The following is a 19,176-nucleotide window of genomic DNA, read 5'->3' as shown; positions in this document are numbered from 1 at the left end:
TATGAGGTAAGAAATGTAAAATGAACCATTTCTACACCAAAGGGGAAAAAAAATGCAGATTTTATTAATGAATTTATTTACATTGAAAGGGTCAGCTTGAAGAGCTTTTAGTTACAAATAACTGCCCTAAGCTTTGAGAATCTAGGGTTAGCATATTGTGTCAGGTAACGTAAACTAGAAGTCATGACCCACAGAATCCCTCATTGTAGCTGGGAAAGACCCCCCAGAATTTAAAGGAGGAAGGAGGGCTGTGACAACCACACTAATACAACTTGGTTTGAAAATGCTTTCAAATGTATGCTAGTCAACTAGTCCAATTTGCAAAACATACAACGCATGTATGTGAGGTGTGTTAGGCAGCTAAGCAAGGCAGCGTTATTTATGTGCACATTTGATACACAAGGCATTTCAAAGTGCTTCAAAACACAAAAAGCATTTAGAAACACAACAGCCAAAAGTAAAGTAGCAAAGTAAAAGACCATACTATGCAATTATATTAATTAAAAAAAAAAAAAAAAAGTAATCAAAGCCATGGGGTCGAATTTTTTTAATCTTGGATTTAAAAGCATTTACATTCCGGGGTAACTTCACTTCTTTTGGTAGCTTATTCCATTTTTGTGCAGCATAACAGATAAGTGCCGCTTCACCATGTTTGCTTTGAAATCTGAGCTCCACTAATTAACATAAATCTGGGAAATATTATTAGGAATTGTTTCATACACAGTAATAAAATGCTCTTAAACACACAAATGTAATTTTTTTTACAATCACATGCACATGTAAAATGCTTTGACATACTGTGCATTAGCGAAACACTCTCAGATATACATGCTCTCATACAAACTAGTGTTTTTTTTTGTTTTTTGTTTTTTGCTTACATAGCCTATAACAAATGAAACCTTTTTGTGAAATGCTCTCGTTCAATTGTCTTTTGCTCATAAGTGAAACTCAAGGTACATATAATCATGAAATGCTCTCATATAACTACTTTTTTTTGCTCATATAGCTACACATAGTTCAGTTTTATTATTTAAGCACATTTCTATATGATGTGTAGACTTTCTTTTGGCATGTGAGAGTGTTTCTCTTCTCTCCTATATGCAAAAATCACTTTTTATGTGAGTGAAAAATATTACTTTGTGTGTATATGAGAGCATTTAATTGTTGTGTGAAAACATTTCACTTGTTTGTAAAAGTATTTCAATAGTGTATGTAAAAGTCTTTCACTTACAGTAAAATCTCATTCATGCATATGAGGCCATTATATTCGTATAGATGTGAGAGGTAATCCAGAATGATGTCCGTCGGCCTCTCAGTGGTGTGAGTGTTTCGAGTACGTGACGAGTTCAAGTCGGATGATGTGGAGCTTCCCCGACATATTCGCTCTCGTCTGCTTCTTTTTTTTCCCCCCCGAGCCGCTTCAACAAACATGAGAATGTAACTCGGCACTGAGTGGGAGCTCGGCCATCTTTAAAACACATTTCATCTTGCTCGCCCCTCCTCCTCCTGCCTCTTTTCTCCACGCTCATCTCTGTCGTGAATTTTGAGGTGAATTTGGGAGTGTTCACTGGGTGGACAGAGGGGGGAAAGTGCACTTTTGTCCATGCAGAAGACCAATGATATAATCTCCTACAATGTCGCAGTAATGGTTGAAATGTCTTCTACATTATGCTTTTGATGAAAGACATGTATGGCTGCTCTGAGTTTATGACATGTCTGGTCATGCGGACAGGTGAGCTGCACAGAGTGAGTGAGTAGCGTAAAGCTGCTTTTATTTTATGTGCATTCCATGAACGGTCTTTTGCTAGTGACGTGGATTGTTGGGAAGATGCATAAAACACATGGTCCACATATGGAAGCGGTGAAGAAAAAAAAAAAAGTGCACCACTGTTGCAAAAGACAAAGCTGGAATACTGGAATGAATACATTGATGAAGTAAAATTCCGATTCAAAAGTCCAGAAACACCGCACATGACTTGGGTTTTCCAAATCCAAACGCTGGGTACTTTTTGCGCACGCAAACTTGACCGTCCGCTCTCCCCGCGTGCCGCGCAAAGAAGAGAAACGTGGGCCTCCCTCTCCCTTTTAAACGTCCACGCTGTCCACGTCCTCAAAAAGAATGGATCTAATTAAATCGATGCACTCGTCATCAGGGAGTTTTTTTTTTTCTTTTCTTTTCTTTTTTTTTTCGCCAAACGAGCTCCGGTGGCGGCGGATAGGAGGCTGGGAGATGCAGGACCACATGACTACGTGAGGGAGAGAGGGATGGGAGTCAGATTGGGTTTCTCGTCTCTCATTGGCCGGTGGGCTGACTTTTGACACGCAGACCCGGGACCCTCCTGCCATATAAATAGGCCTGATAGGACTTTATTATTCTAGCATCACGGCTGCAGGCTTCTGCTCAGTTTGGAGTTACTCGCGTCACCTCAACTGTATGCCTGCTTGAAGGTGGTTTAAAAAGAGGGGCACAGCAGCACAAGGAGTCTGCATGTCTGTTTAGACATGCTCAGCTTTGTGGATACCCGGATTCTGTTGCTGCTTGCAGTAACTTCATGCCTAGCAACATGCCAATGTAAGTTTTTACCCTATCTGCTCTTTTCTCTCCTGGATATTTCCACCCACGCTGCTTGAGGATCTTTTTTTTTTTTTTTGGCTTTTGGTTTGGAACTTACTTCAACGTCAAGACAGACAGCTCAAATCACTGCTGCTTAAAAAAAAAAAAAACGAAAAACAAAAAAAAGAAAAAAAAAACGGAATGAGTTCATGCAGGGGAATCTTCGATTTTTTTTTCCAAGGATACAATAATTAGGAGTAGTCGCACTCCTGAGAAAAGGGGGAAAAAAAGAAAAAAGTTTGGCTTTTGAACAAGACGTGGAAAGTAGTCGCGAAAGCTTTTAGTTCGGTTAGAATTATTGAAACAGTTTTTATCCTAAAGTTAAGGGAGGAAAAGATTTGGGGCGTTGTACTTAATGTTCCGTCCAGACATCCAGGGATGAAGTTTAATTGTAGGAAAAAAAATGCAAGCCTGCCCCCTGGTGGCCACTGGTGCGAACTACACCTCGGACCCAATTTAATTGAGACTAACTTGACGGCAGTTCATTAAAAGTAGAAATTGCACTGACCAGTATTGCATGTTTTTTTTTCTTTTTAAATGTATCTTATCATATATATTATATTTTCCTACATTTGTCTATCATCTACTTAAAACCACAATAAATTGAATCGTGTGTTATTTAATTACAATTGTATTTCATTAATAATATATATGATTTATGCCTTAAATTGTAGAGCTTCTACATTTTAAATAAATACCGGTACCTTAAAAGGTTGAGATTAACTCCTCTCATCACTTGGTGTGTCCTTCTGCGCCACCTTGTGGTCTAGATTGGACACGCCACTTTTGAGTTCATGGGGAGGTCCTGCACAGCCAAAAGCCACGCAGGACTTGCTGGTCCACATTCAGAGATGCGTCTGGTGTCCCGTTTGTGCTAATGCACATTGTAGCACTGCGAAATATAACAAAAACAGTCATTCGATAATCAAAATGAACATTTTAACAAACTTTGAAGAATCAGTTCAGTCATCTTGCAATATACATTTGACTAAAAAAGCAAAGCATAAAGTACATTAAGTCATATTGTGCATTTTACAGTTGTTGTCCTTTTTATGTTGTTTGCTATGATTGGCTACTAGTCTTTGAGGCATGGTCTATACCTGCCCAGGCCTGACTTCATACCAGCCAGGAATGCTTTGATTGACATTGCTGTTGAAAGGCATTTAAAGTGCGCTGTGACCAATGTCTAGCACATGTCGAGCGACTAAAAACCTCCACGAAATATCAACATTTGTTCATCCTTACAACACACTTATTGTAATAGAAATGTAAATGTATGATTTTAGGCTAGCAATGAGTTTGTTTTGCTCTTGTGTTGCTTCTGTTCTAACGGTGTCTTCCCTTTTCTCCCCCCCCCCCCACCCCAACCCGCCTCCTCTTCCTCTGCCTCCTCTTCATCTATCATCTGTGCAACGCTGCAGTCTCGGTTAGTACACGCATGCATGCAAACATGAAAATATGAAAACAGTGTGCAGATATTGTTACCTTGTCTTGTATTGAATTCCAAAAATCACGTCCATATCCCAGCAAAAGATGCCTCCTGTAGGGTCCCGGTGCGATTTGTGCAATCTCAACCACAGTTTAGGATTTTAGAAATTTGTGCCCCCCACGACAAAGTGGCTGTCGCAGGATAGGCGCGAAGACTGGCTGAAGACTGTGTCGAGGAAAGCTTAAACCAGCAGGCACCCTCAGGGTCCTGCAATGGCACAAAGGATCCTTTCTAAGGGCTGCAGCGAGGGGCAGCGGCCTTCCTTTGCCTTCCTCATCACTTCAGCCAATGATTCCAGATCTGATCTCAGACTTTCAATCAATGACAACAATATGAGCATTTTTCAATTCAATTCTACATCACATTCTTGTTCAAACATGCTAACTCACCATTGAGATTGCCCAAAATACACATTGTTTACATCTTGAGCAGCACTATTTATATTTGACTGTTATCGTCATCATGCTAAGAGTTTGCTCAGTCTGCTGTTGCTCAACCTGCACATTGTTGTGCTTTTGAGACTTATTGTGTGTAATACACAAAAAGAAGACACTTTTGTTCATCAACTTAGCGAAAGATGAAACTTACATTTATGTATCTTCTTTTCCATCTAGGATGTAAAGGTGAGCACATAATGTTTCTCTTATGTGTGGTTTAACACCTTCCAGCATGGCACATCAGAGCATTTTAGTTTTAGCATAGAAGCACTCCAAGGGCAACGTTTGTCATGTCCCGTCACTGAAAATGTGTCCTAACTTGCTTGTCTTGCGTCTGTAAGGTCAAGTTTGTTTACATGCACATTTCATGTACATGCTCTAGCATCTAGTGCTTTATGCAGATGTGTTTAGGAATAGAGAGGGAAGGGGTCGCTTTGAAGCAGCTCGGCCGCGAGACATCTGGTGTGCGTTTTAAGCTGACTCGCTTATTTTCCTGCCGCAGGGCCCCCGAGGAGACAAAGGACCTCGAGGTGACAGGGTAAGTTCAAATCTGGATTGGATTGTTTTGAAAGTTGTTTTATGTTAGTTGTGTTTTGTTTTAAACGTTGGACGTTAGACATTTGTTGACATGGTTTGACCTTCGAACCTTATTAGGCCGCATCCCATTTTGCATGGCCCCATGTCAACATAGTAGCTATGCTGATGTTTTTGTTTAATTCATATAATAACGATTATATTTTTAGCAGTATTATACACTCATTAGTACAGCTATGAAGTATTTTGTTATGGAAACGCAATAGTAAAATCAAAATGTAGCTTGACAGCTTACCTCATGGCCACATGTCTCCGTTGCGTAGGGTCCCCAGGGACCTAATGGAAAAGATGGAATACCCGGACTTCCCGGCCCCGCTGGCCCCCCTGGACCCCCTGGACTCGGAGGAGTACGTTCCCTTTTTTATTATTATTTGTAAAGAACCTACAAAGCATGAAATGAGACTGTTTGGCACATGTGTGTCCTTACGTGTTAATGATGTGTATACGATGTGATCCATATTGGTCAGAGGTCAACTGTGGGTCACACGTTAGTTACTATTTGTAGTTACTATTTGAGTCTGATGACATCACTTCCTTTTGATTTGCAACCTACTGTAAATCCCTTTAGCTTTATTTGCGTGCACTGACTTATTTTTTGTAAATAACAAACTGTATTTTGTCTTTTGCAGAACTTTGCTGCTCAGTATTCCAAGCCTCCAGATCCAGTGTCACCCCCTGTGAGGACCTTGCCACACACACAAATGCACCTGAGACACATTTCCTCCAACACATTACTTGACTTTTTTTTTTTTTTTCTTTAAACGTCACACCTGATTGTTTTTCCCATTTTAGGGTATGATGGGCAACAGAGGACCTCCCGGACCCCCTGGATCCCCTGTGAGTATAAATTTGGACTCATATCACAATCTGGTGTTACACTTGTGCCACTGACGTTATCATGACTGAAGGTTGCACTTGTGATTTGTCTTAACAGGGACCTCAGGGACATACCGGACACCCTGGTGAGCCTGGCGAGCCTGGACAGACTGTAAGCGCATTTTTTTTTTTTTTTTTATATACTCTCAAAATTGAAAATGGGAGGAGAATTGTTTTATAACACTCTGTTTTATGTCAAAGGGTCCCGTTGGTCCCCGTGGCCCCCCTGGACCTTCTGGCAAAGCTGGAGATGACGTAAGTAAAGAAAACAGCTTCATTTTTTTGTTTGTTGTTGTTGTTTTCTTGGGATTAAATTGAGCCACTTTTCCACTTTCAGGGTAACAATGGCAGACCTGGCAAGCCCGGAGACAGAGGTGTCCCCGGCACTCAGGTGAGCACCTGTCACTGAGCACAACGGAACCATGCCGATTTGTCTCTCTCTAACATTGTCTTTGTTTTGAATTACAGGGCGCTCGTGGATTCCCCGGAACCCCTGGACTTCCCGGAATGAAGGGACACAGAGTAAGTGTCAGACTTGGCTTCAGGCAAAATGGCGTCACATGAGACCAAAATTGCACAAAAGTGGATTTTTGCTTGGGTACATCTGCTACATGATAAATATGATAGCTATATTCTTACTAATCTAAGCCTTAAAATAACCATTCATTTCAACCATTCATTCATTACCCTTGTTATAGTTCCCTTTTGATTCATTTTCATGCCGCCATTTTATTTATTTATTATACCTTTTTTTCTTTTCTCAGGGTTACAATGGTTTGGATGGACGCAAGGGAGAGCCTGGTGCCGCTGGAGTCAAGGTAAGAAAGGGGTCAACAGACTTCTCTCTTACATATTGTATATGATAAAGCACACGTAGCTCACCTCCTCCTCCTCACTGTAGGGTGAGGCTGGCGCACACGGAGCTGCTGGAAGACCCGGACTTGTTGTAAGTGTTGCACGCCACTCGACTTCCTACTTCTACTCAATTAGCAGATCATTGTTCCGTGAGTGAACACACGTCTGTGCTTTTTTTTCCCCCCATCCAGGGACCTCGCGGTCTGGCTGGTGAGAGAGGCCGCGCCGGCTCTGCCGGCCCCGTTGGTGCTCGTGGTGCTGATGGCAACACCGGACCCGCCGGTGCTGCTGTAAGTACCATCTCGGAGTTAAAACATCCCAAAATGCATTATATTTGGGGCTGTGTATTCTGACTGTGGCTGCCGTCGCTCTTCATAGGGACCCGTTGGTGCTGCTGGTGCCCCAGGTTTCCCTGGTGGCCCTGGACCCAAGGTAGGCCTCATTTTGTTTGATGAGTTTTTCCAAAGCACGGATAAGGATCTGTGTATTGATTGGATTTATTTACGCCATTCACAGGGAGAGGTTGGACCTGTTGGTTCTACTGGTCCCACTGGACCTCAGGGAGCTAGAGGAGAGCCCGGTTCCAATGGTGCTGTTGGCCCCGTTGGTCCCGTTGTAAGTATTCTACTGTTGCTCATCTCTTTTTTTCTAGTCTTTTTGTTGTTTACGTATTGGATTTTGTTTTTTTCTTAGGGTAACCCTGGTGCTAATGGCCTGAACGGAGCCAAGGGAGCTACTGTAAGTGATTAAATAATCTACATTATCTTATTTTATTTTTTTATTTTTTTGAGAGCACAGTATTGCTGATTCGACAGTCTTACAGATTCAACATATCATTGCTCTCTCTCTCTCTCTCTCTCTCTCTCTCTCTCTCTCTCTCTCTCTCTCTCTCTTTCTCTTTTATTTTTAATAACATCCATAAATAATCTACATTATCTTAATCATACATGTATACATGAAATAATAGCCAAAATGTTGCTCAGTGGAGCTCAAGTGCCACTATTGGCTGCCCTTTTAGGGTGCTGCCGGTGTTGCTGGAGCTCCTGGATTCCCCGGACCCAGAGGAGGACCTGGACCTCAGGGACCCCAGGGTGCCGCTGGTCCCAGAGGTTTGGCTGTAAGTCAGCATTCCCAGTTAACACAGGAGCAACAAGTTGTGCAAGTTCAAGCATATAAATTGCATTTTGTTTTGGTCGCCCCCGTTTTAGGGAGATCCCGGTGTTCAGGGTGTGAAGGGAGACGTTGGTGCCAAGGGTGAGCCTGTAAGTTTGAACGACGTCCTACTCTTGTTTTACCGTTTTCCCGTAATGTTGACGACTGGTTAATCGTGTCGCCCTCCATTTGTTGCCTTCCGCAGGGTAGCGCCGGACCTCAGGGTGCCACTGGACCTCAGGGTGAGGAGGGCAAACGAGGACCTACTGGCGAGATCGGTGCCGCCGGCCCCGTTGGTAGCCGTGGATCTCGTGTAAGTGATTTGTGCTGATGGCCGTAACGGACGCTATCTTGTTTTGGGGATCTCCTGATAGGTGTTGTGCGTCTCCTTTAGGGCTCTCCCGGAAGCCGTGGAATGCCCGGAACTGAGGGAAGAGTCGGCCCTATTGTAAGTCAAGCATCACACGTGACTTTGACACTCCTCAATTTTTTATTTTTTTTTGCTCCTGGTTTTTCATCTTCTGGTGTGTCATGGTAGGGTATGCCTGGTGCTCGTGGAGCCACCGGCTCTGCTGGAGCTCGTGGACCCCCTGGAGATGCTGGCCGCGGTGGTGAGCCTGGTCCTGCTGGTTCCAGGGTGGGTATTGTTTGTCTGATTCCTCCATTAATATCACATAGGCCTTCCAACTCTCCGAAACTTGCTGTAGTGAAAAGACGTTGCGAAATATGTCACAGGATTAAAACCCAGATGTAAAACAACAACAACAACACTTTTAACCAGAACATGTTTTCAACAGGGTCTCCCCGGAAGCCCCGGAAGCTCTGGACCCCCAGGAAAGGAGGGACCTTCTGTGAGTAACCTTAAATATTAAGTCCCGAACAACATAGCTTCCATGCTAATCATTCTGGTTCCCTCCTGTAGGGTCCTGCTGGACAAGATGGCCGCACTGGTGCTCCCGGTCCAGCTGGACCTAGAGGCCAGCCTGGAAACATCGGCTTCCCTGGACCCAAGGGAGCCACTGTTAGTAGAGTCACAATGACTTAAAAACTCATATGAGGGAATAAACAAATATAGTTAGCTTAAATGCACACAACACCATCTTAACTTGTTGAACTGAATGTCTTCTAGGGTGACGCTGGCAAACCCGGAGAGAAGGGAGCTACTGGAGCTACTGGACTGAGAGTAAGTTGGTTAACATATATGGTTTACAACAACTTAATGGTAATAATTAGTCATGGGCTGATACCCGGCCTTGTTCCACTGTATGGCTAGTTACCATGTGAATGATACCAACATCGACTGCCGCCTTGTGGCCGTTTTATGAATAGTAACTAGAAATGAGAACTTAGAATAGAAAATTGCTATACTGGAGTATTCAGGTCTTTCTTTAATTATCTGTCATTGATTTGGCGTTAAAGTACTCGTGGTATCGATGACTCCTCAAGAGTTGAGTACTCGTAATGGTATCGGTCTGAAAAATAGTGGTATCGGACATCCCTAATATGATTAAGCAAGTACACAGTCGTCTGTTGTGATAATCATATAACTGTCTGTGTAGGGACCTCCTGGCCCTGATGGTAACAATGGTGCCACTGGCCCAATGGGAGTTTCTGTAAGTATCTATGTGCAATTTAACAATTAAAATCCATTATTATTATTATTATGATTTATAATAGCATATTATTGTAACCTTATTTTGTATTCCTCTTTGCTGTTTAAAGGGTGGTCCTGGTGAGAAGGGAGAGCAGGGACCTGCTGGAGCTCCTGGTTTCCAGGTTTGAATCCCCTTTTTTTGCTACTGATAATTACAAAAAAAAATAGTTCACTTCAAAATTTCTGACTTTTAGTGAAGCACACTTAATTGTTCTGCTTGTCACTATAGATAAAGATATTTGTTTTTAATGAATCATTTTTAGAGCAATTGAGTGAAATTGTTACATTGCTAACATGTATTCAGGCATTTGTTAATTACAATTAATTACCAATCCAAACGTCATACTCAGTGATTTTATACTTTTTTTAGGGTCTGCCTGGACCCGCTGGTGGTGCTGGAGAGGTTGGCAAGCCTGGAGACAGAGTAAGAGCTTATCCGAAACGCACATAATAATTTAGTATGCACATTTCATGAATCCAAATCTTATACGGTGCCTGTTGTGTCCCTAACAGGGTATCCCAGGAGACCAGGGAGTCGCTGGACCTGCTGGTGTCAAGGTATGTGATTTGTTTTCCACACTGTACTTGCCTAATAATAACTATTGGTTGTCATTTGTGAAGCTTTATACATATAACTGCTGGACTTTCCACTGATAACCTCTGTGTCCTCCTACAGGGAGAGCGTGGTAACCCCGGTGCTGCCGGAGCTGCCGGACCTCAGGGACCTATGGGACCCCGTGGTGCTTCTGGAGCTCCTGGCACCGATGGTGCTAAGGTAGATTATTATATATTATTATAGATAGGTTGTTGTAGGAGACCCGGTTAGGCCAAGCGTGAGCAAAAAAGAAACAGTTCCATGTCATTTGCGGTCAAAATGAACCCGAGCTTTTTCGACCCACTTCCTGCAGGGAGAGCCTGGCGTTGCTGGACTTGTTGGTGCTCCTGGACACCAAGGAGCTAGCGGCATGCCCGGAGAGCGTGGAGCTGCCGGTCCCAGTGGAGTCAAGGGAGAGAAGGTCGGCGCCGAGTCGTTCCGAGATCCAGCGGATTTTGATTTTGAGTCGTAGGACGGACTCAAACTGTCGCTGTTTTTATCACAGGGAGAGCTTGGACACAAAGGACCTGACGGCAATTCCGGAAGAGATGGTGCCCGTGTAAGTGCGGTTCTTATCTTAAATCACTTCACACTCAAATCATGGCTGCGACATGCTCTTAAAAGTCTTCTGTTGTTGACGTCTAGGGTATGCCCGGATCTGCTGGACCCCCAGGACCCACAGGAGCCAATGGCGACAAGGCAAGTATATGACACAAGCTGATTGAATTGAATTGAATGTCTGCATCTTTAATAGTCAACATCACTTGATGGGAATTTTCCATTCCAACTATTAGACCAAAAAAAATATTTATCAATATGATTACAATGTGCTCTTCATACTTACTTACAAATTGTCTTTTATAGGGTGAGAGTGGATCTTTCGGACCTGCTGGACCTTCCGGAGTCCGTGGTGCCCCTGTAAGTGTTATTGATCCCAAAATCCCAAGTGTAGAAAACATGTAATAAAATATGCATTATTTTGCTGAGAGCTGGTATCTTTATATTCGCCATAGGGCGAGCGTGGAGAGGTTGGACCCGCTGGAGCCCCTGGATTCGCTGGACCCCCTGTAAGATGACACCCCCTCACCAACAAAATGGATTATTCACGATTAAACATAATTATCAGACACAATAGCCAACCCTGTTATTGCTTCACCCCACAGGGCGCTAATGGACAAGCCGGAGTAAGAGGAGAGCGTGGACCTGCTGGAGGAAAGGGAGATGTTGGCCCCGCTGGCGCTGCTGGAGCCGCTGGACAAGCCGGACCTCCTGTGAGTAGTCATTTCAGGTCACAGCTATAACGTTCACATGCTGGTGCATAAAAAATGATGATATGTAATCATTGTTTGACACTAATGTGGAATTCATTCTGACCTTCCTTTCAGGGTCCTTCCGGACCTGCTGGACCTACTGGCCCCCGTGGAGATAATGGACCTCAGGTGTGTCTTTAAAAAAATATATATATATACTCAGGACATTTTTGTCATTTGAATCATAATATTTTGCAGTTAATGCACAAAAAAAATCTAAATAATGTTACTCTTCCTGGAAAGCCTTCCTAAAAAAATGTGGGACCTGAGTTTTTAATTTCATGTGAGGGATATTGAGAAAATGGCAGTCAGTCAAACGAGCCAGGGCATCCATATGATGTTTAAAAAAAAATCTCACAACACACACAAAAAAAAAATTCCCAAAAGTATGATTATTGAATTAATGATGATCTCATCTCACTTCGCTCACAAATCGAACACACTCACTGGAAGCCATTTTGTTGTAAGCATGGCAACAGTTGGATGCTTATAGGTTAATTGTAAATTGCACCCTCTAGTGGAAGAGAATTTAATTTTTCTGACTTTCACAATCATTGCTGGCATACATATTGCAGATGAACAAAAATAGATTTGTAATAAATAATTTTGACAAATTTAGTGAAATTGGGTAATTTCTCACAATACATCTCATGACCTCTCATGGCACCCAAGCTTGGAATTAATGACCTAATAATTATTTTAAAAAATATTTAAAAAAAAAGTTTTTTTTTAATTAAGTGATTTCCAACATGGCCCTACATGTCTTTTATCATAAGTGGCTTTCCATGCTCTACAAAAGTCAAGTTTGTTGATTGTCCAAATTTTATAATTTTTGTTAAAATAATGTAATATATATAATAATATTTCCAGTTAATTAAAGTTAGCCACTGAGTTGTTAATATTTACTTTTTTTTTTCCATTTGGGATTTGTTATTTGATTTATTAATTTTTATTTTATTTTTTTTAATGGTAGTATGATTGACCTCTTTTTTTTTTCATGCTAGGGTCTGACTGGTTTCCCTGGTGCTGCTGGCAGAGTTGGCCCTGCTGGACCTGCTGTAAGTACATTTTACCTTGGTTTGGGTCATTGAGAGCCCCCCCAAAAAAGCACAAATTTCATATGTTCCCCTCCTTCCAGGGTATTGTCGGACCCGCTGGCTCTGCTGGTCCCATTGGTAAAGACGGTCCCCGTGGTGTCCGTGGAGACGTTGGTCCCGCTGGCCCCGCTGGAGAGCAGGGTATGGTTGGACCTCCTGGCCCCGCTGGAGAGAAGGGACCTTCTGGAGAGTCTGGACCTTCTGTAAGTTCCAGTGCACATACAACCTCGATGATAGTCATCATTCATTCATTTCATGATGCCGTGCTTGGCTTCAGGGTGCTCCTGGTGCTTCTGGAGTTTCTGGACCTCTTGGTCTTCAAGGATTTGTCGGTCTTCCTGGAGCTAGAGGCGATCGTGGTACTCCTGGTGGTCCCGGTGCTGTCGTGAGTATTTGAACTTCATCACCTCACAGAGTGCTTTCATACGTTATTCTATGCATTGTTACTTATTGTCGATTTTGTCACATCCTAGGGAGAGCCTGGTAGACTCGGACCTGCTGGTGCCGCTGGTGCCCGTGGCCCTGCTGGTAACATTGGTATGCCTGGTATGACCGGACCTCAGGGAGAAGCTGGACGTGAGGTACGGTTATGCAGTATACTATACCATCTTATGCTCAGAGATGGTAAAACCAGGTCCAGAACTCTGCTGGTTGAGTAGATGCCAAAACTGTGTCAGGGCTTTTACTTTCTGGACCTGGATTTGCCACCTCGACTTCTAGCGATGATGTGATGAGAAAGTACAATGTTGGTTTTTAAACTTTACATTGCAATATTCACAGGGTAGCCCCGGTAACGATGGTCCCCCTGGTCGTCCTGGTGCTGCTGGAGTCAAGGTATCCTACTAGTCCTTTGCCAAAAAAAAAAAAAAAAATCCTGTTTTGTGTTCTGATCCTCACCTGCCTGTTCTCGCTGCGTTCAGGGAGACCGTGGTGACCCCGGTCCCAGTGGTGCTTTGGGACTTGCTGGCGCTCCCGGACCTGCTGGCCCCAGCGGCGCCGTCGGAAGAACTGGAAACCGTGGAGACTCTGTACGTTTCCATAACAACCAACTCTTTCCGTCATTGCTTTGTCACAAACATTTATTTACCTTGTGTCAACACCGCAGGGCTTCACCGGACCTTCTGGACCTGCTGGAGCCGCTGGAGCTAGAGGTGCCTCTGTAAGTCGAACTAATCATCTAGATGTGATATAACTAAAACTAAATCATATCATCTGATCATTTTGCACTGCAGAAGTCAACATGACAATGCTATGTATGTCCTTGCATGTCTTCTAGGGACCCGCTGGAGTCCGTGGCGAGAAGGGAGTTGCTGGAGACAAAGGAGAGTTGGGAATGAAGGGTCTTCGTGGACATCCTGGTCTCCAGGGAGTGCAAGGACCATCTGTGAGTGAAATATACCGCAATGAGACACGAGAAGAAAAAATTATTTTTAATATAAAAATGATTTTTATTCTTAAAAAGAACATATATATTATATAAAATAAAGTATAATTAAAAAAGAAAGAGAGCAATGATGATATGTTGAATCTGAGGACATATATATATTAAAAAGGACAGTAGAAAATTTAAGAGAAAAAATATAGTAAAATAAGAAAATTACTACTTCAAATAAGCAAAATTATCTACCAACAGAACAAGAAAATTTCATTTAAATTTGCCTTCTGAGACACAAGAAAAAATAATTATTTTTAATATAATAAAGGACATATATATTATAGAAAATAAATTATTTAGAATTATTTAAAAAAAAGAGAGAGAGAGAGAGCGCGAGAGAGAGCAATGGTAATTTATTAAATCGGTAAGGACACAGATATTAAAAAGGACAGTAGAAAATGTAAGAAAAAAATATAGTCAAATAAAAAGAAAATTACTTCAAATAAGCAAAATGATCAACCGATAGAACAAGAAAATTTTACCTGTTACATTTTGAAAAATAAGAAAATAATACTGGGCCTATATCAAACACGCGTCTTGAAAATTGTATTTTTAGACTAAAAACAAGTAAGATTGACTTTTTCCAAACTAATATATATATGATTTTCTGAAAACACATACTATTCATTAACATTTGCCCAACTTGAGTGTCAAGCAGAGAAGGCAATAGGTCCAGTTTTTATTGTATTTGGTATGACCGAGACAGTGACTGAACCCACAACCTCCCAGTCCGGGGGTGGACACTCTACTGCTAGACCACTGAGCTGCTCGTGCATTTACTGGAAAGAGGAAAAATGAGCTTAGTAAATATAACGAAACCACGAACTGATGATTTTTATTTAAAAAAAAAAAAATGCTTACAATCGACCTATATTGCACTTTTGTCTGGTTGTTTTCAGACCTGTATTTTTTTCCATTTATCTTCTTACTAGATATGCAAAATCTTGATCAAAAATCAGTACGGGGCCTTTGATGTTGGTTAGTCGTCTTAAAATGTGGAAAATGTTTGTTTTATGACAATGCTCTTCCTTCAGGGGCCCCCTGGTGACACCGGACCTTCTGGTGCTAACGGACCCGCTGGACCTAGAGTAAGTGAAATGTTACTTAATTTCCTCTTACAAACAGGTCATAGGGAAGTGTGACCAACATGTTTGTTCCTTCTTCAGGGTCCCGCCGGACCCCACGGACCTCCTGGCAAGGATGGTAGATCTGGTGCCCATGGTACTATCGGCACTCCTGGTGCTCGTGGTTCTCCCGGGCACATCGGCCCTGTTGTAAGTACTCTTACGAGTGAACGTTTCAAACTTGTAGATGTATATCAAAGATGAGTTTCATCTCAAATAGGGTCCCTCCGGACCTCCCGGTCTGCCCGGACCTCCCGGCGCTGCCGGCGGTGGCTACGATGTGTCCGGATACGACGAGTACAGAGCTGACCAGCCCGCCATGAGAGCCAAGGATTACGAGGTGGACGCCACCATCAAGTCCCTCAACACTCAGATCGAGAACCTGCTCACCCCTGAGGGATCCAGGAAGAACCCCGCCCGCACTTGCCGTGACATCCAGCTCGGCCACCCCGAGTGGACCAGCGGTGAGTGGCAAGCTTGGCGAAATCGTCGTTGAATCACGCAAGCCGAACCAAAACGTGACCCTTTGCTGCCCCCGCAGGATTCTACTGGATCGACCCCAACCAGGGTTGCATCAACGACGCCATCAAGGTCTTCTGCGACTTCAGCACCCGCGAGACTTGCATCCACGCCCACCCCGAGAGCATTGCTAAGAAGAACTGGTTCAGAAGCACGGAGAACAAGAAGCACGTCTGGTTCGGAGAGACCATCAACGGTGGAACCGAGGTGAGACGAAAGGCAGCTTATGACGTGTTGAGAACTCGACATTCGCAACAAACGCCAACGACGTGGCTTCTCGTTGCAGTTCGCCTACAACGACGAGACCATCAGCTCCCAGAGCATGGCCACCCAGCTGGCCTTCATGCGCCTGCTGTCCAACCAGGCTAGCCAGAACATCACCTACCACTGCAGGAACAGCGTTGCCTACATGGATGCTGAGAGCGGCAGCCTGAAGAAGGCTGTGGTGCTCGGCGGCTCCAACGATGTGGAGCTGAGGGCTGAGGGCAACAGCCGTTTCACCTTCTCGGTGGTAGAGGACGGTTGCACTGTGAGTAGACGTTTCCTTCCCATCATTATCCTTTGCCACTGCTAGAGTCGATGCAAGTTTTGGCTGTCAATTTTAGATATTTTATTTAGTTTAGTCGTAACTTTTTTTTCATTCGGTTAGTTTTTAGAGCAGGTTTTTATTAGGTTTAGTATTAGTTTTTCTGTGTGTGTTTTTTTAAATGGCATATTCGTCGAGGTCTAGATGAAAAAAGAGTCACAATGGACAATTTTAGAGCGTGTTTGTTGTTTTAGTTTTTACTATAGATGGCGTGTTTGTTGAGGGCAAGATAAAAAAAAAATAGTCACTAGGTACATTTTTAGAGCGGGTTTGTTAGTTTTTATTAGTACTTGATCCTTTTTTATATATGGCATTTTTTTAGTACAAGATTTAAAAAAAAGTCACGATGTAAATTTTTTTAGAGTGTTTCTTAGTTGTAGTATTAGTTTTAGTGTTTGTTATATATGGCATATTTGTTGAGGGGCAAGATGGAAAAAAAATCACAATGTAAATGTTTATTAATTTTAGTATTAGTTTTAGTTTTTGTTATGGCATATTTGTTGTGGGCAAGATAAAAAAAAAATGTCACTATGTAAATTTTTAGAGCGGGTTTGGTAGTTATTATTAGTACTAGATGTTTTTTTATATATATATACGGCATATTTGTTGAGTACAAGATGATAAATGTACATTTTTAGTGCAGGTTTGTTAAATTTGATTAGTTTTAGTTGTTTAATTTTTATTCTTCTGTACAGCTGTACAGTAATAACAAATTAAATACATTATAAAATGAACCCCAAAAGCTTATGTTTGATAATAGAAAAAACTTCAAATATTTTTTTTTTTCTGTTATAGTTAATAGTTAATTTTATCAATGTAAAATGTAGATTCAATTTAGTTTCTTTTTAGTACTCTTGTTTTTATTTTATTCCAGAAGTTAGCCCAAAATGTTTCTTATAACTTCCCCTTTTATGAAACATGAATGAAGCAGCAAAATCCCCACATTTTTATCTATCTCAGTGTCGGCCATTTTGCCACACTATGTCAACTAAAAATGACATCCCAGGTTCTGAGTCAACCAATCACGGCTCACCTGGTTTGTTTGGTCATGCGACATTCTGCTGAGCTGTGATTGGTCGTTACATGAGCCCTGAGCAGCTGTGATGTCATTTTTAGTTTAAGTGACAAAATGGCTGCATCTGCGATAGATAAAAAGTGGTAGATTTTGCAGCTTTATTAATTTTCACGAATGCAAAATTTATCAGAATGCCATGTTTAGACTAGTGGGCCGTTTTTTTCTTGACTGTTTTTTTTTTTTTTTTTTTTTTTTTGTGAATTAATCAAATAATTGTTTGAGCCATGTGTCTTGATAAGCGCCATTCTAAAGTATGTTTTCTTTTCCCCGTCTCCCCCCCGCAGAGACACACTGGTGAGTGGAGCAAGACAGTGATTGAGTACAGAACAAATAAACCATCTCGCCTGCCCATCCTCGACATTGCACCTATGGACATTGGTGGAGCTGATCAGGAGTTTGGTTTGGACATTGGCCCAGTCTGTTTCAAATAAATAGACTCATGATAAATTAACACCCCAAAAGAGAGAAAGAACGAAAAAACAAAATCTCTGCCCTTCTTTCTGTGTTGTTTTTTTTTTTTTTTAAATGCTGATTTCTCACTGCGCAACCACTTGCTTAAGATGGGCAACTATCGGAGAGGACTGAACGGACTGAACGGAGCGATTGTGCAATGCAAATTAATACAGCAACCCAAAGGAACGCGGGAAAACACCTTGTCGTGGGACATCATGTCATCCTTTTGTAAAAAATAAAAGAAGTGTAATAAAAACGCTGAAAGTAAGCATCACTTTGTGGTCTTTGTATATCTTCCAAAGAGGAGGTTTAAAACCACAATTTCCATGAAAATAAGGTTTGAACTACCTCATGCATGTACTTAAATAGGCAAAACCCGAGTCCACAACAGAGATGTTTGGTCTTCTAATGCTTCAAGCGTTGTCTCGTATCAGAAGGTGCTCGGTAACTTGAAGCGGAGATCAATGGTGCTAATATGCAGCTGTGGACAAAGCCACTTTTATTTGTATTATTTTGTATTGATCTTTAAGGAGTCTTGCATTAGTCCTCTGATACGCTCCCACTTTAAGCAGGTGGAACACCCCTAAACCTGATGTCTAGTATTTGTCTCATGTTTTTTGTTTGTCTTGAAATTTTAGTTTGTTTTGGTTTTTTGTTCAGGCTTTTTTTACCCTTTCAAATCACACATCCCGACTTCATACTGACATCCCATTCTCATCCGATTCTGAATGGATTTTAGGCGGCCTATCTCTCTCAAGAAATGACAACGCAAAGTCTATTGTACCTATTTTGTATATGTGAGATGTTTAAATAAATTGTGAAAAGTTCTGAAATAAAGCATGTCCAATGTTCCAAAACACACTACTCATTGACTTAAGTGCTTTCGTGTTGACACACAATTCAGTGTCACATTGATTTCAACATTTATCACGGAAACACATTCATGTTTTCTTTACTACGCCACTGTTGCTTCTCATCAGCACCTACAAGTATAACATGTCTTTTCTTGTACATATGCATCCTTTCATGTTGCTTTCTCGTTGCATATTACAGCTTTGGCACCCAAATAAATTGCTATGGTTTGGATCACCGTATAATTGCAGTGATACGTGATTAACTTTTTGACATCTATAATAACTACTTCAGACATTGAGGAATGAACATAGCTAAAAATGAAATAATACACCTCCTATGGGACAAGTACAGTACTGTAGTAAAATTGTCAGCTGCAATACAGCTTTGACGTCGAGAGGGCAGTGTATACCCTCTTACTAAATCACAATAATTCAGTGAACTAATCTAATATGAAGA

At 41.9% G+C, this 19,176-nt stretch overlaps 1 protein-coding gene across 1 annotated transcript; it reads left to right on the top strand.

Annotated features, from left to right (window-relative positions):
• Positions 1–2,373: 2,373 nt before the first annotated feature.
• Positions 2,374–18,729, top strand: col1a2 (collagen, type I, alpha 2). The gene is made up of 50 exons (XM_077508041.1): positions 2,374–2,572; positions 3,702–3,706; positions 5,043–5,078; positions 5,398–5,481; positions 5,764–5,811; positions 5,927–5,971; positions 6,069–6,122; positions 6,212–6,265; positions 6,348–6,401; positions 6,479–6,532; positions 6,775–6,828; positions 6,912–6,956; positions 7,057–7,155; positions 7,244–7,297; positions 7,382–7,480; positions 7,559–7,603; positions 7,884–7,982; positions 8,074–8,127; positions 8,223–8,330; positions 8,412–8,465; positions 8,556–8,654; positions 8,815–8,868; positions 8,940–9,038; positions 9,147–9,200; positions 9,577–9,630; positions 9,740–9,793; positions 10,042–10,095; positions 10,185–10,229; positions 10,348–10,446; positions 10,580–10,687; positions 10,772–10,825; positions 10,912–10,965; positions 11,131–11,184; positions 11,280–11,333; positions 11,430–11,537; positions 11,652–11,705; positions 12,581–12,634; positions 12,715–12,876; positions 12,951–13,058; positions 13,147–13,254; positions 13,454–13,507; positions 13,594–13,701; positions 13,779–13,832; positions 13,950–14,057; positions 15,143–15,196; positions 15,275–15,382; positions 15,453–15,696; positions 15,774–15,958; positions 16,038–16,280; positions 17,697–18,729. The coding sequence occupies exons 1-50, from the start codon at positions 2,503–2,505 to the stop codon at positions 17,841–17,843; spliced, it is 4,050 nt and encodes a 1,349-aa protein (XP_077364167.1). The 5' UTR covers positions 2,374–2,502; the 3' UTR covers positions 17,844–18,729.
• Positions 18,730–19,176: the final 447 nt, after the last annotated feature.

The sequence above is a fragment of the Festucalex cinctus genome, chromosome 19 (assembly GCF_051991245.1).
Source record: "Festucalex cinctus isolate MCC-2025b chromosome 19, RoL_Fcin_1.0, whole genome shotgun sequence".
NCBI classification, from domain to species: domain Eukaryota; kingdom Metazoa; phylum Chordata; class Actinopteri; order Syngnathiformes; family Syngnathidae; genus Festucalex; species Festucalex cinctus.
The sequence above is the reverse complement of the archived record's forward strand: the minus strand, read 5'-3'. Positions and strand labels throughout refer to the sequence as shown.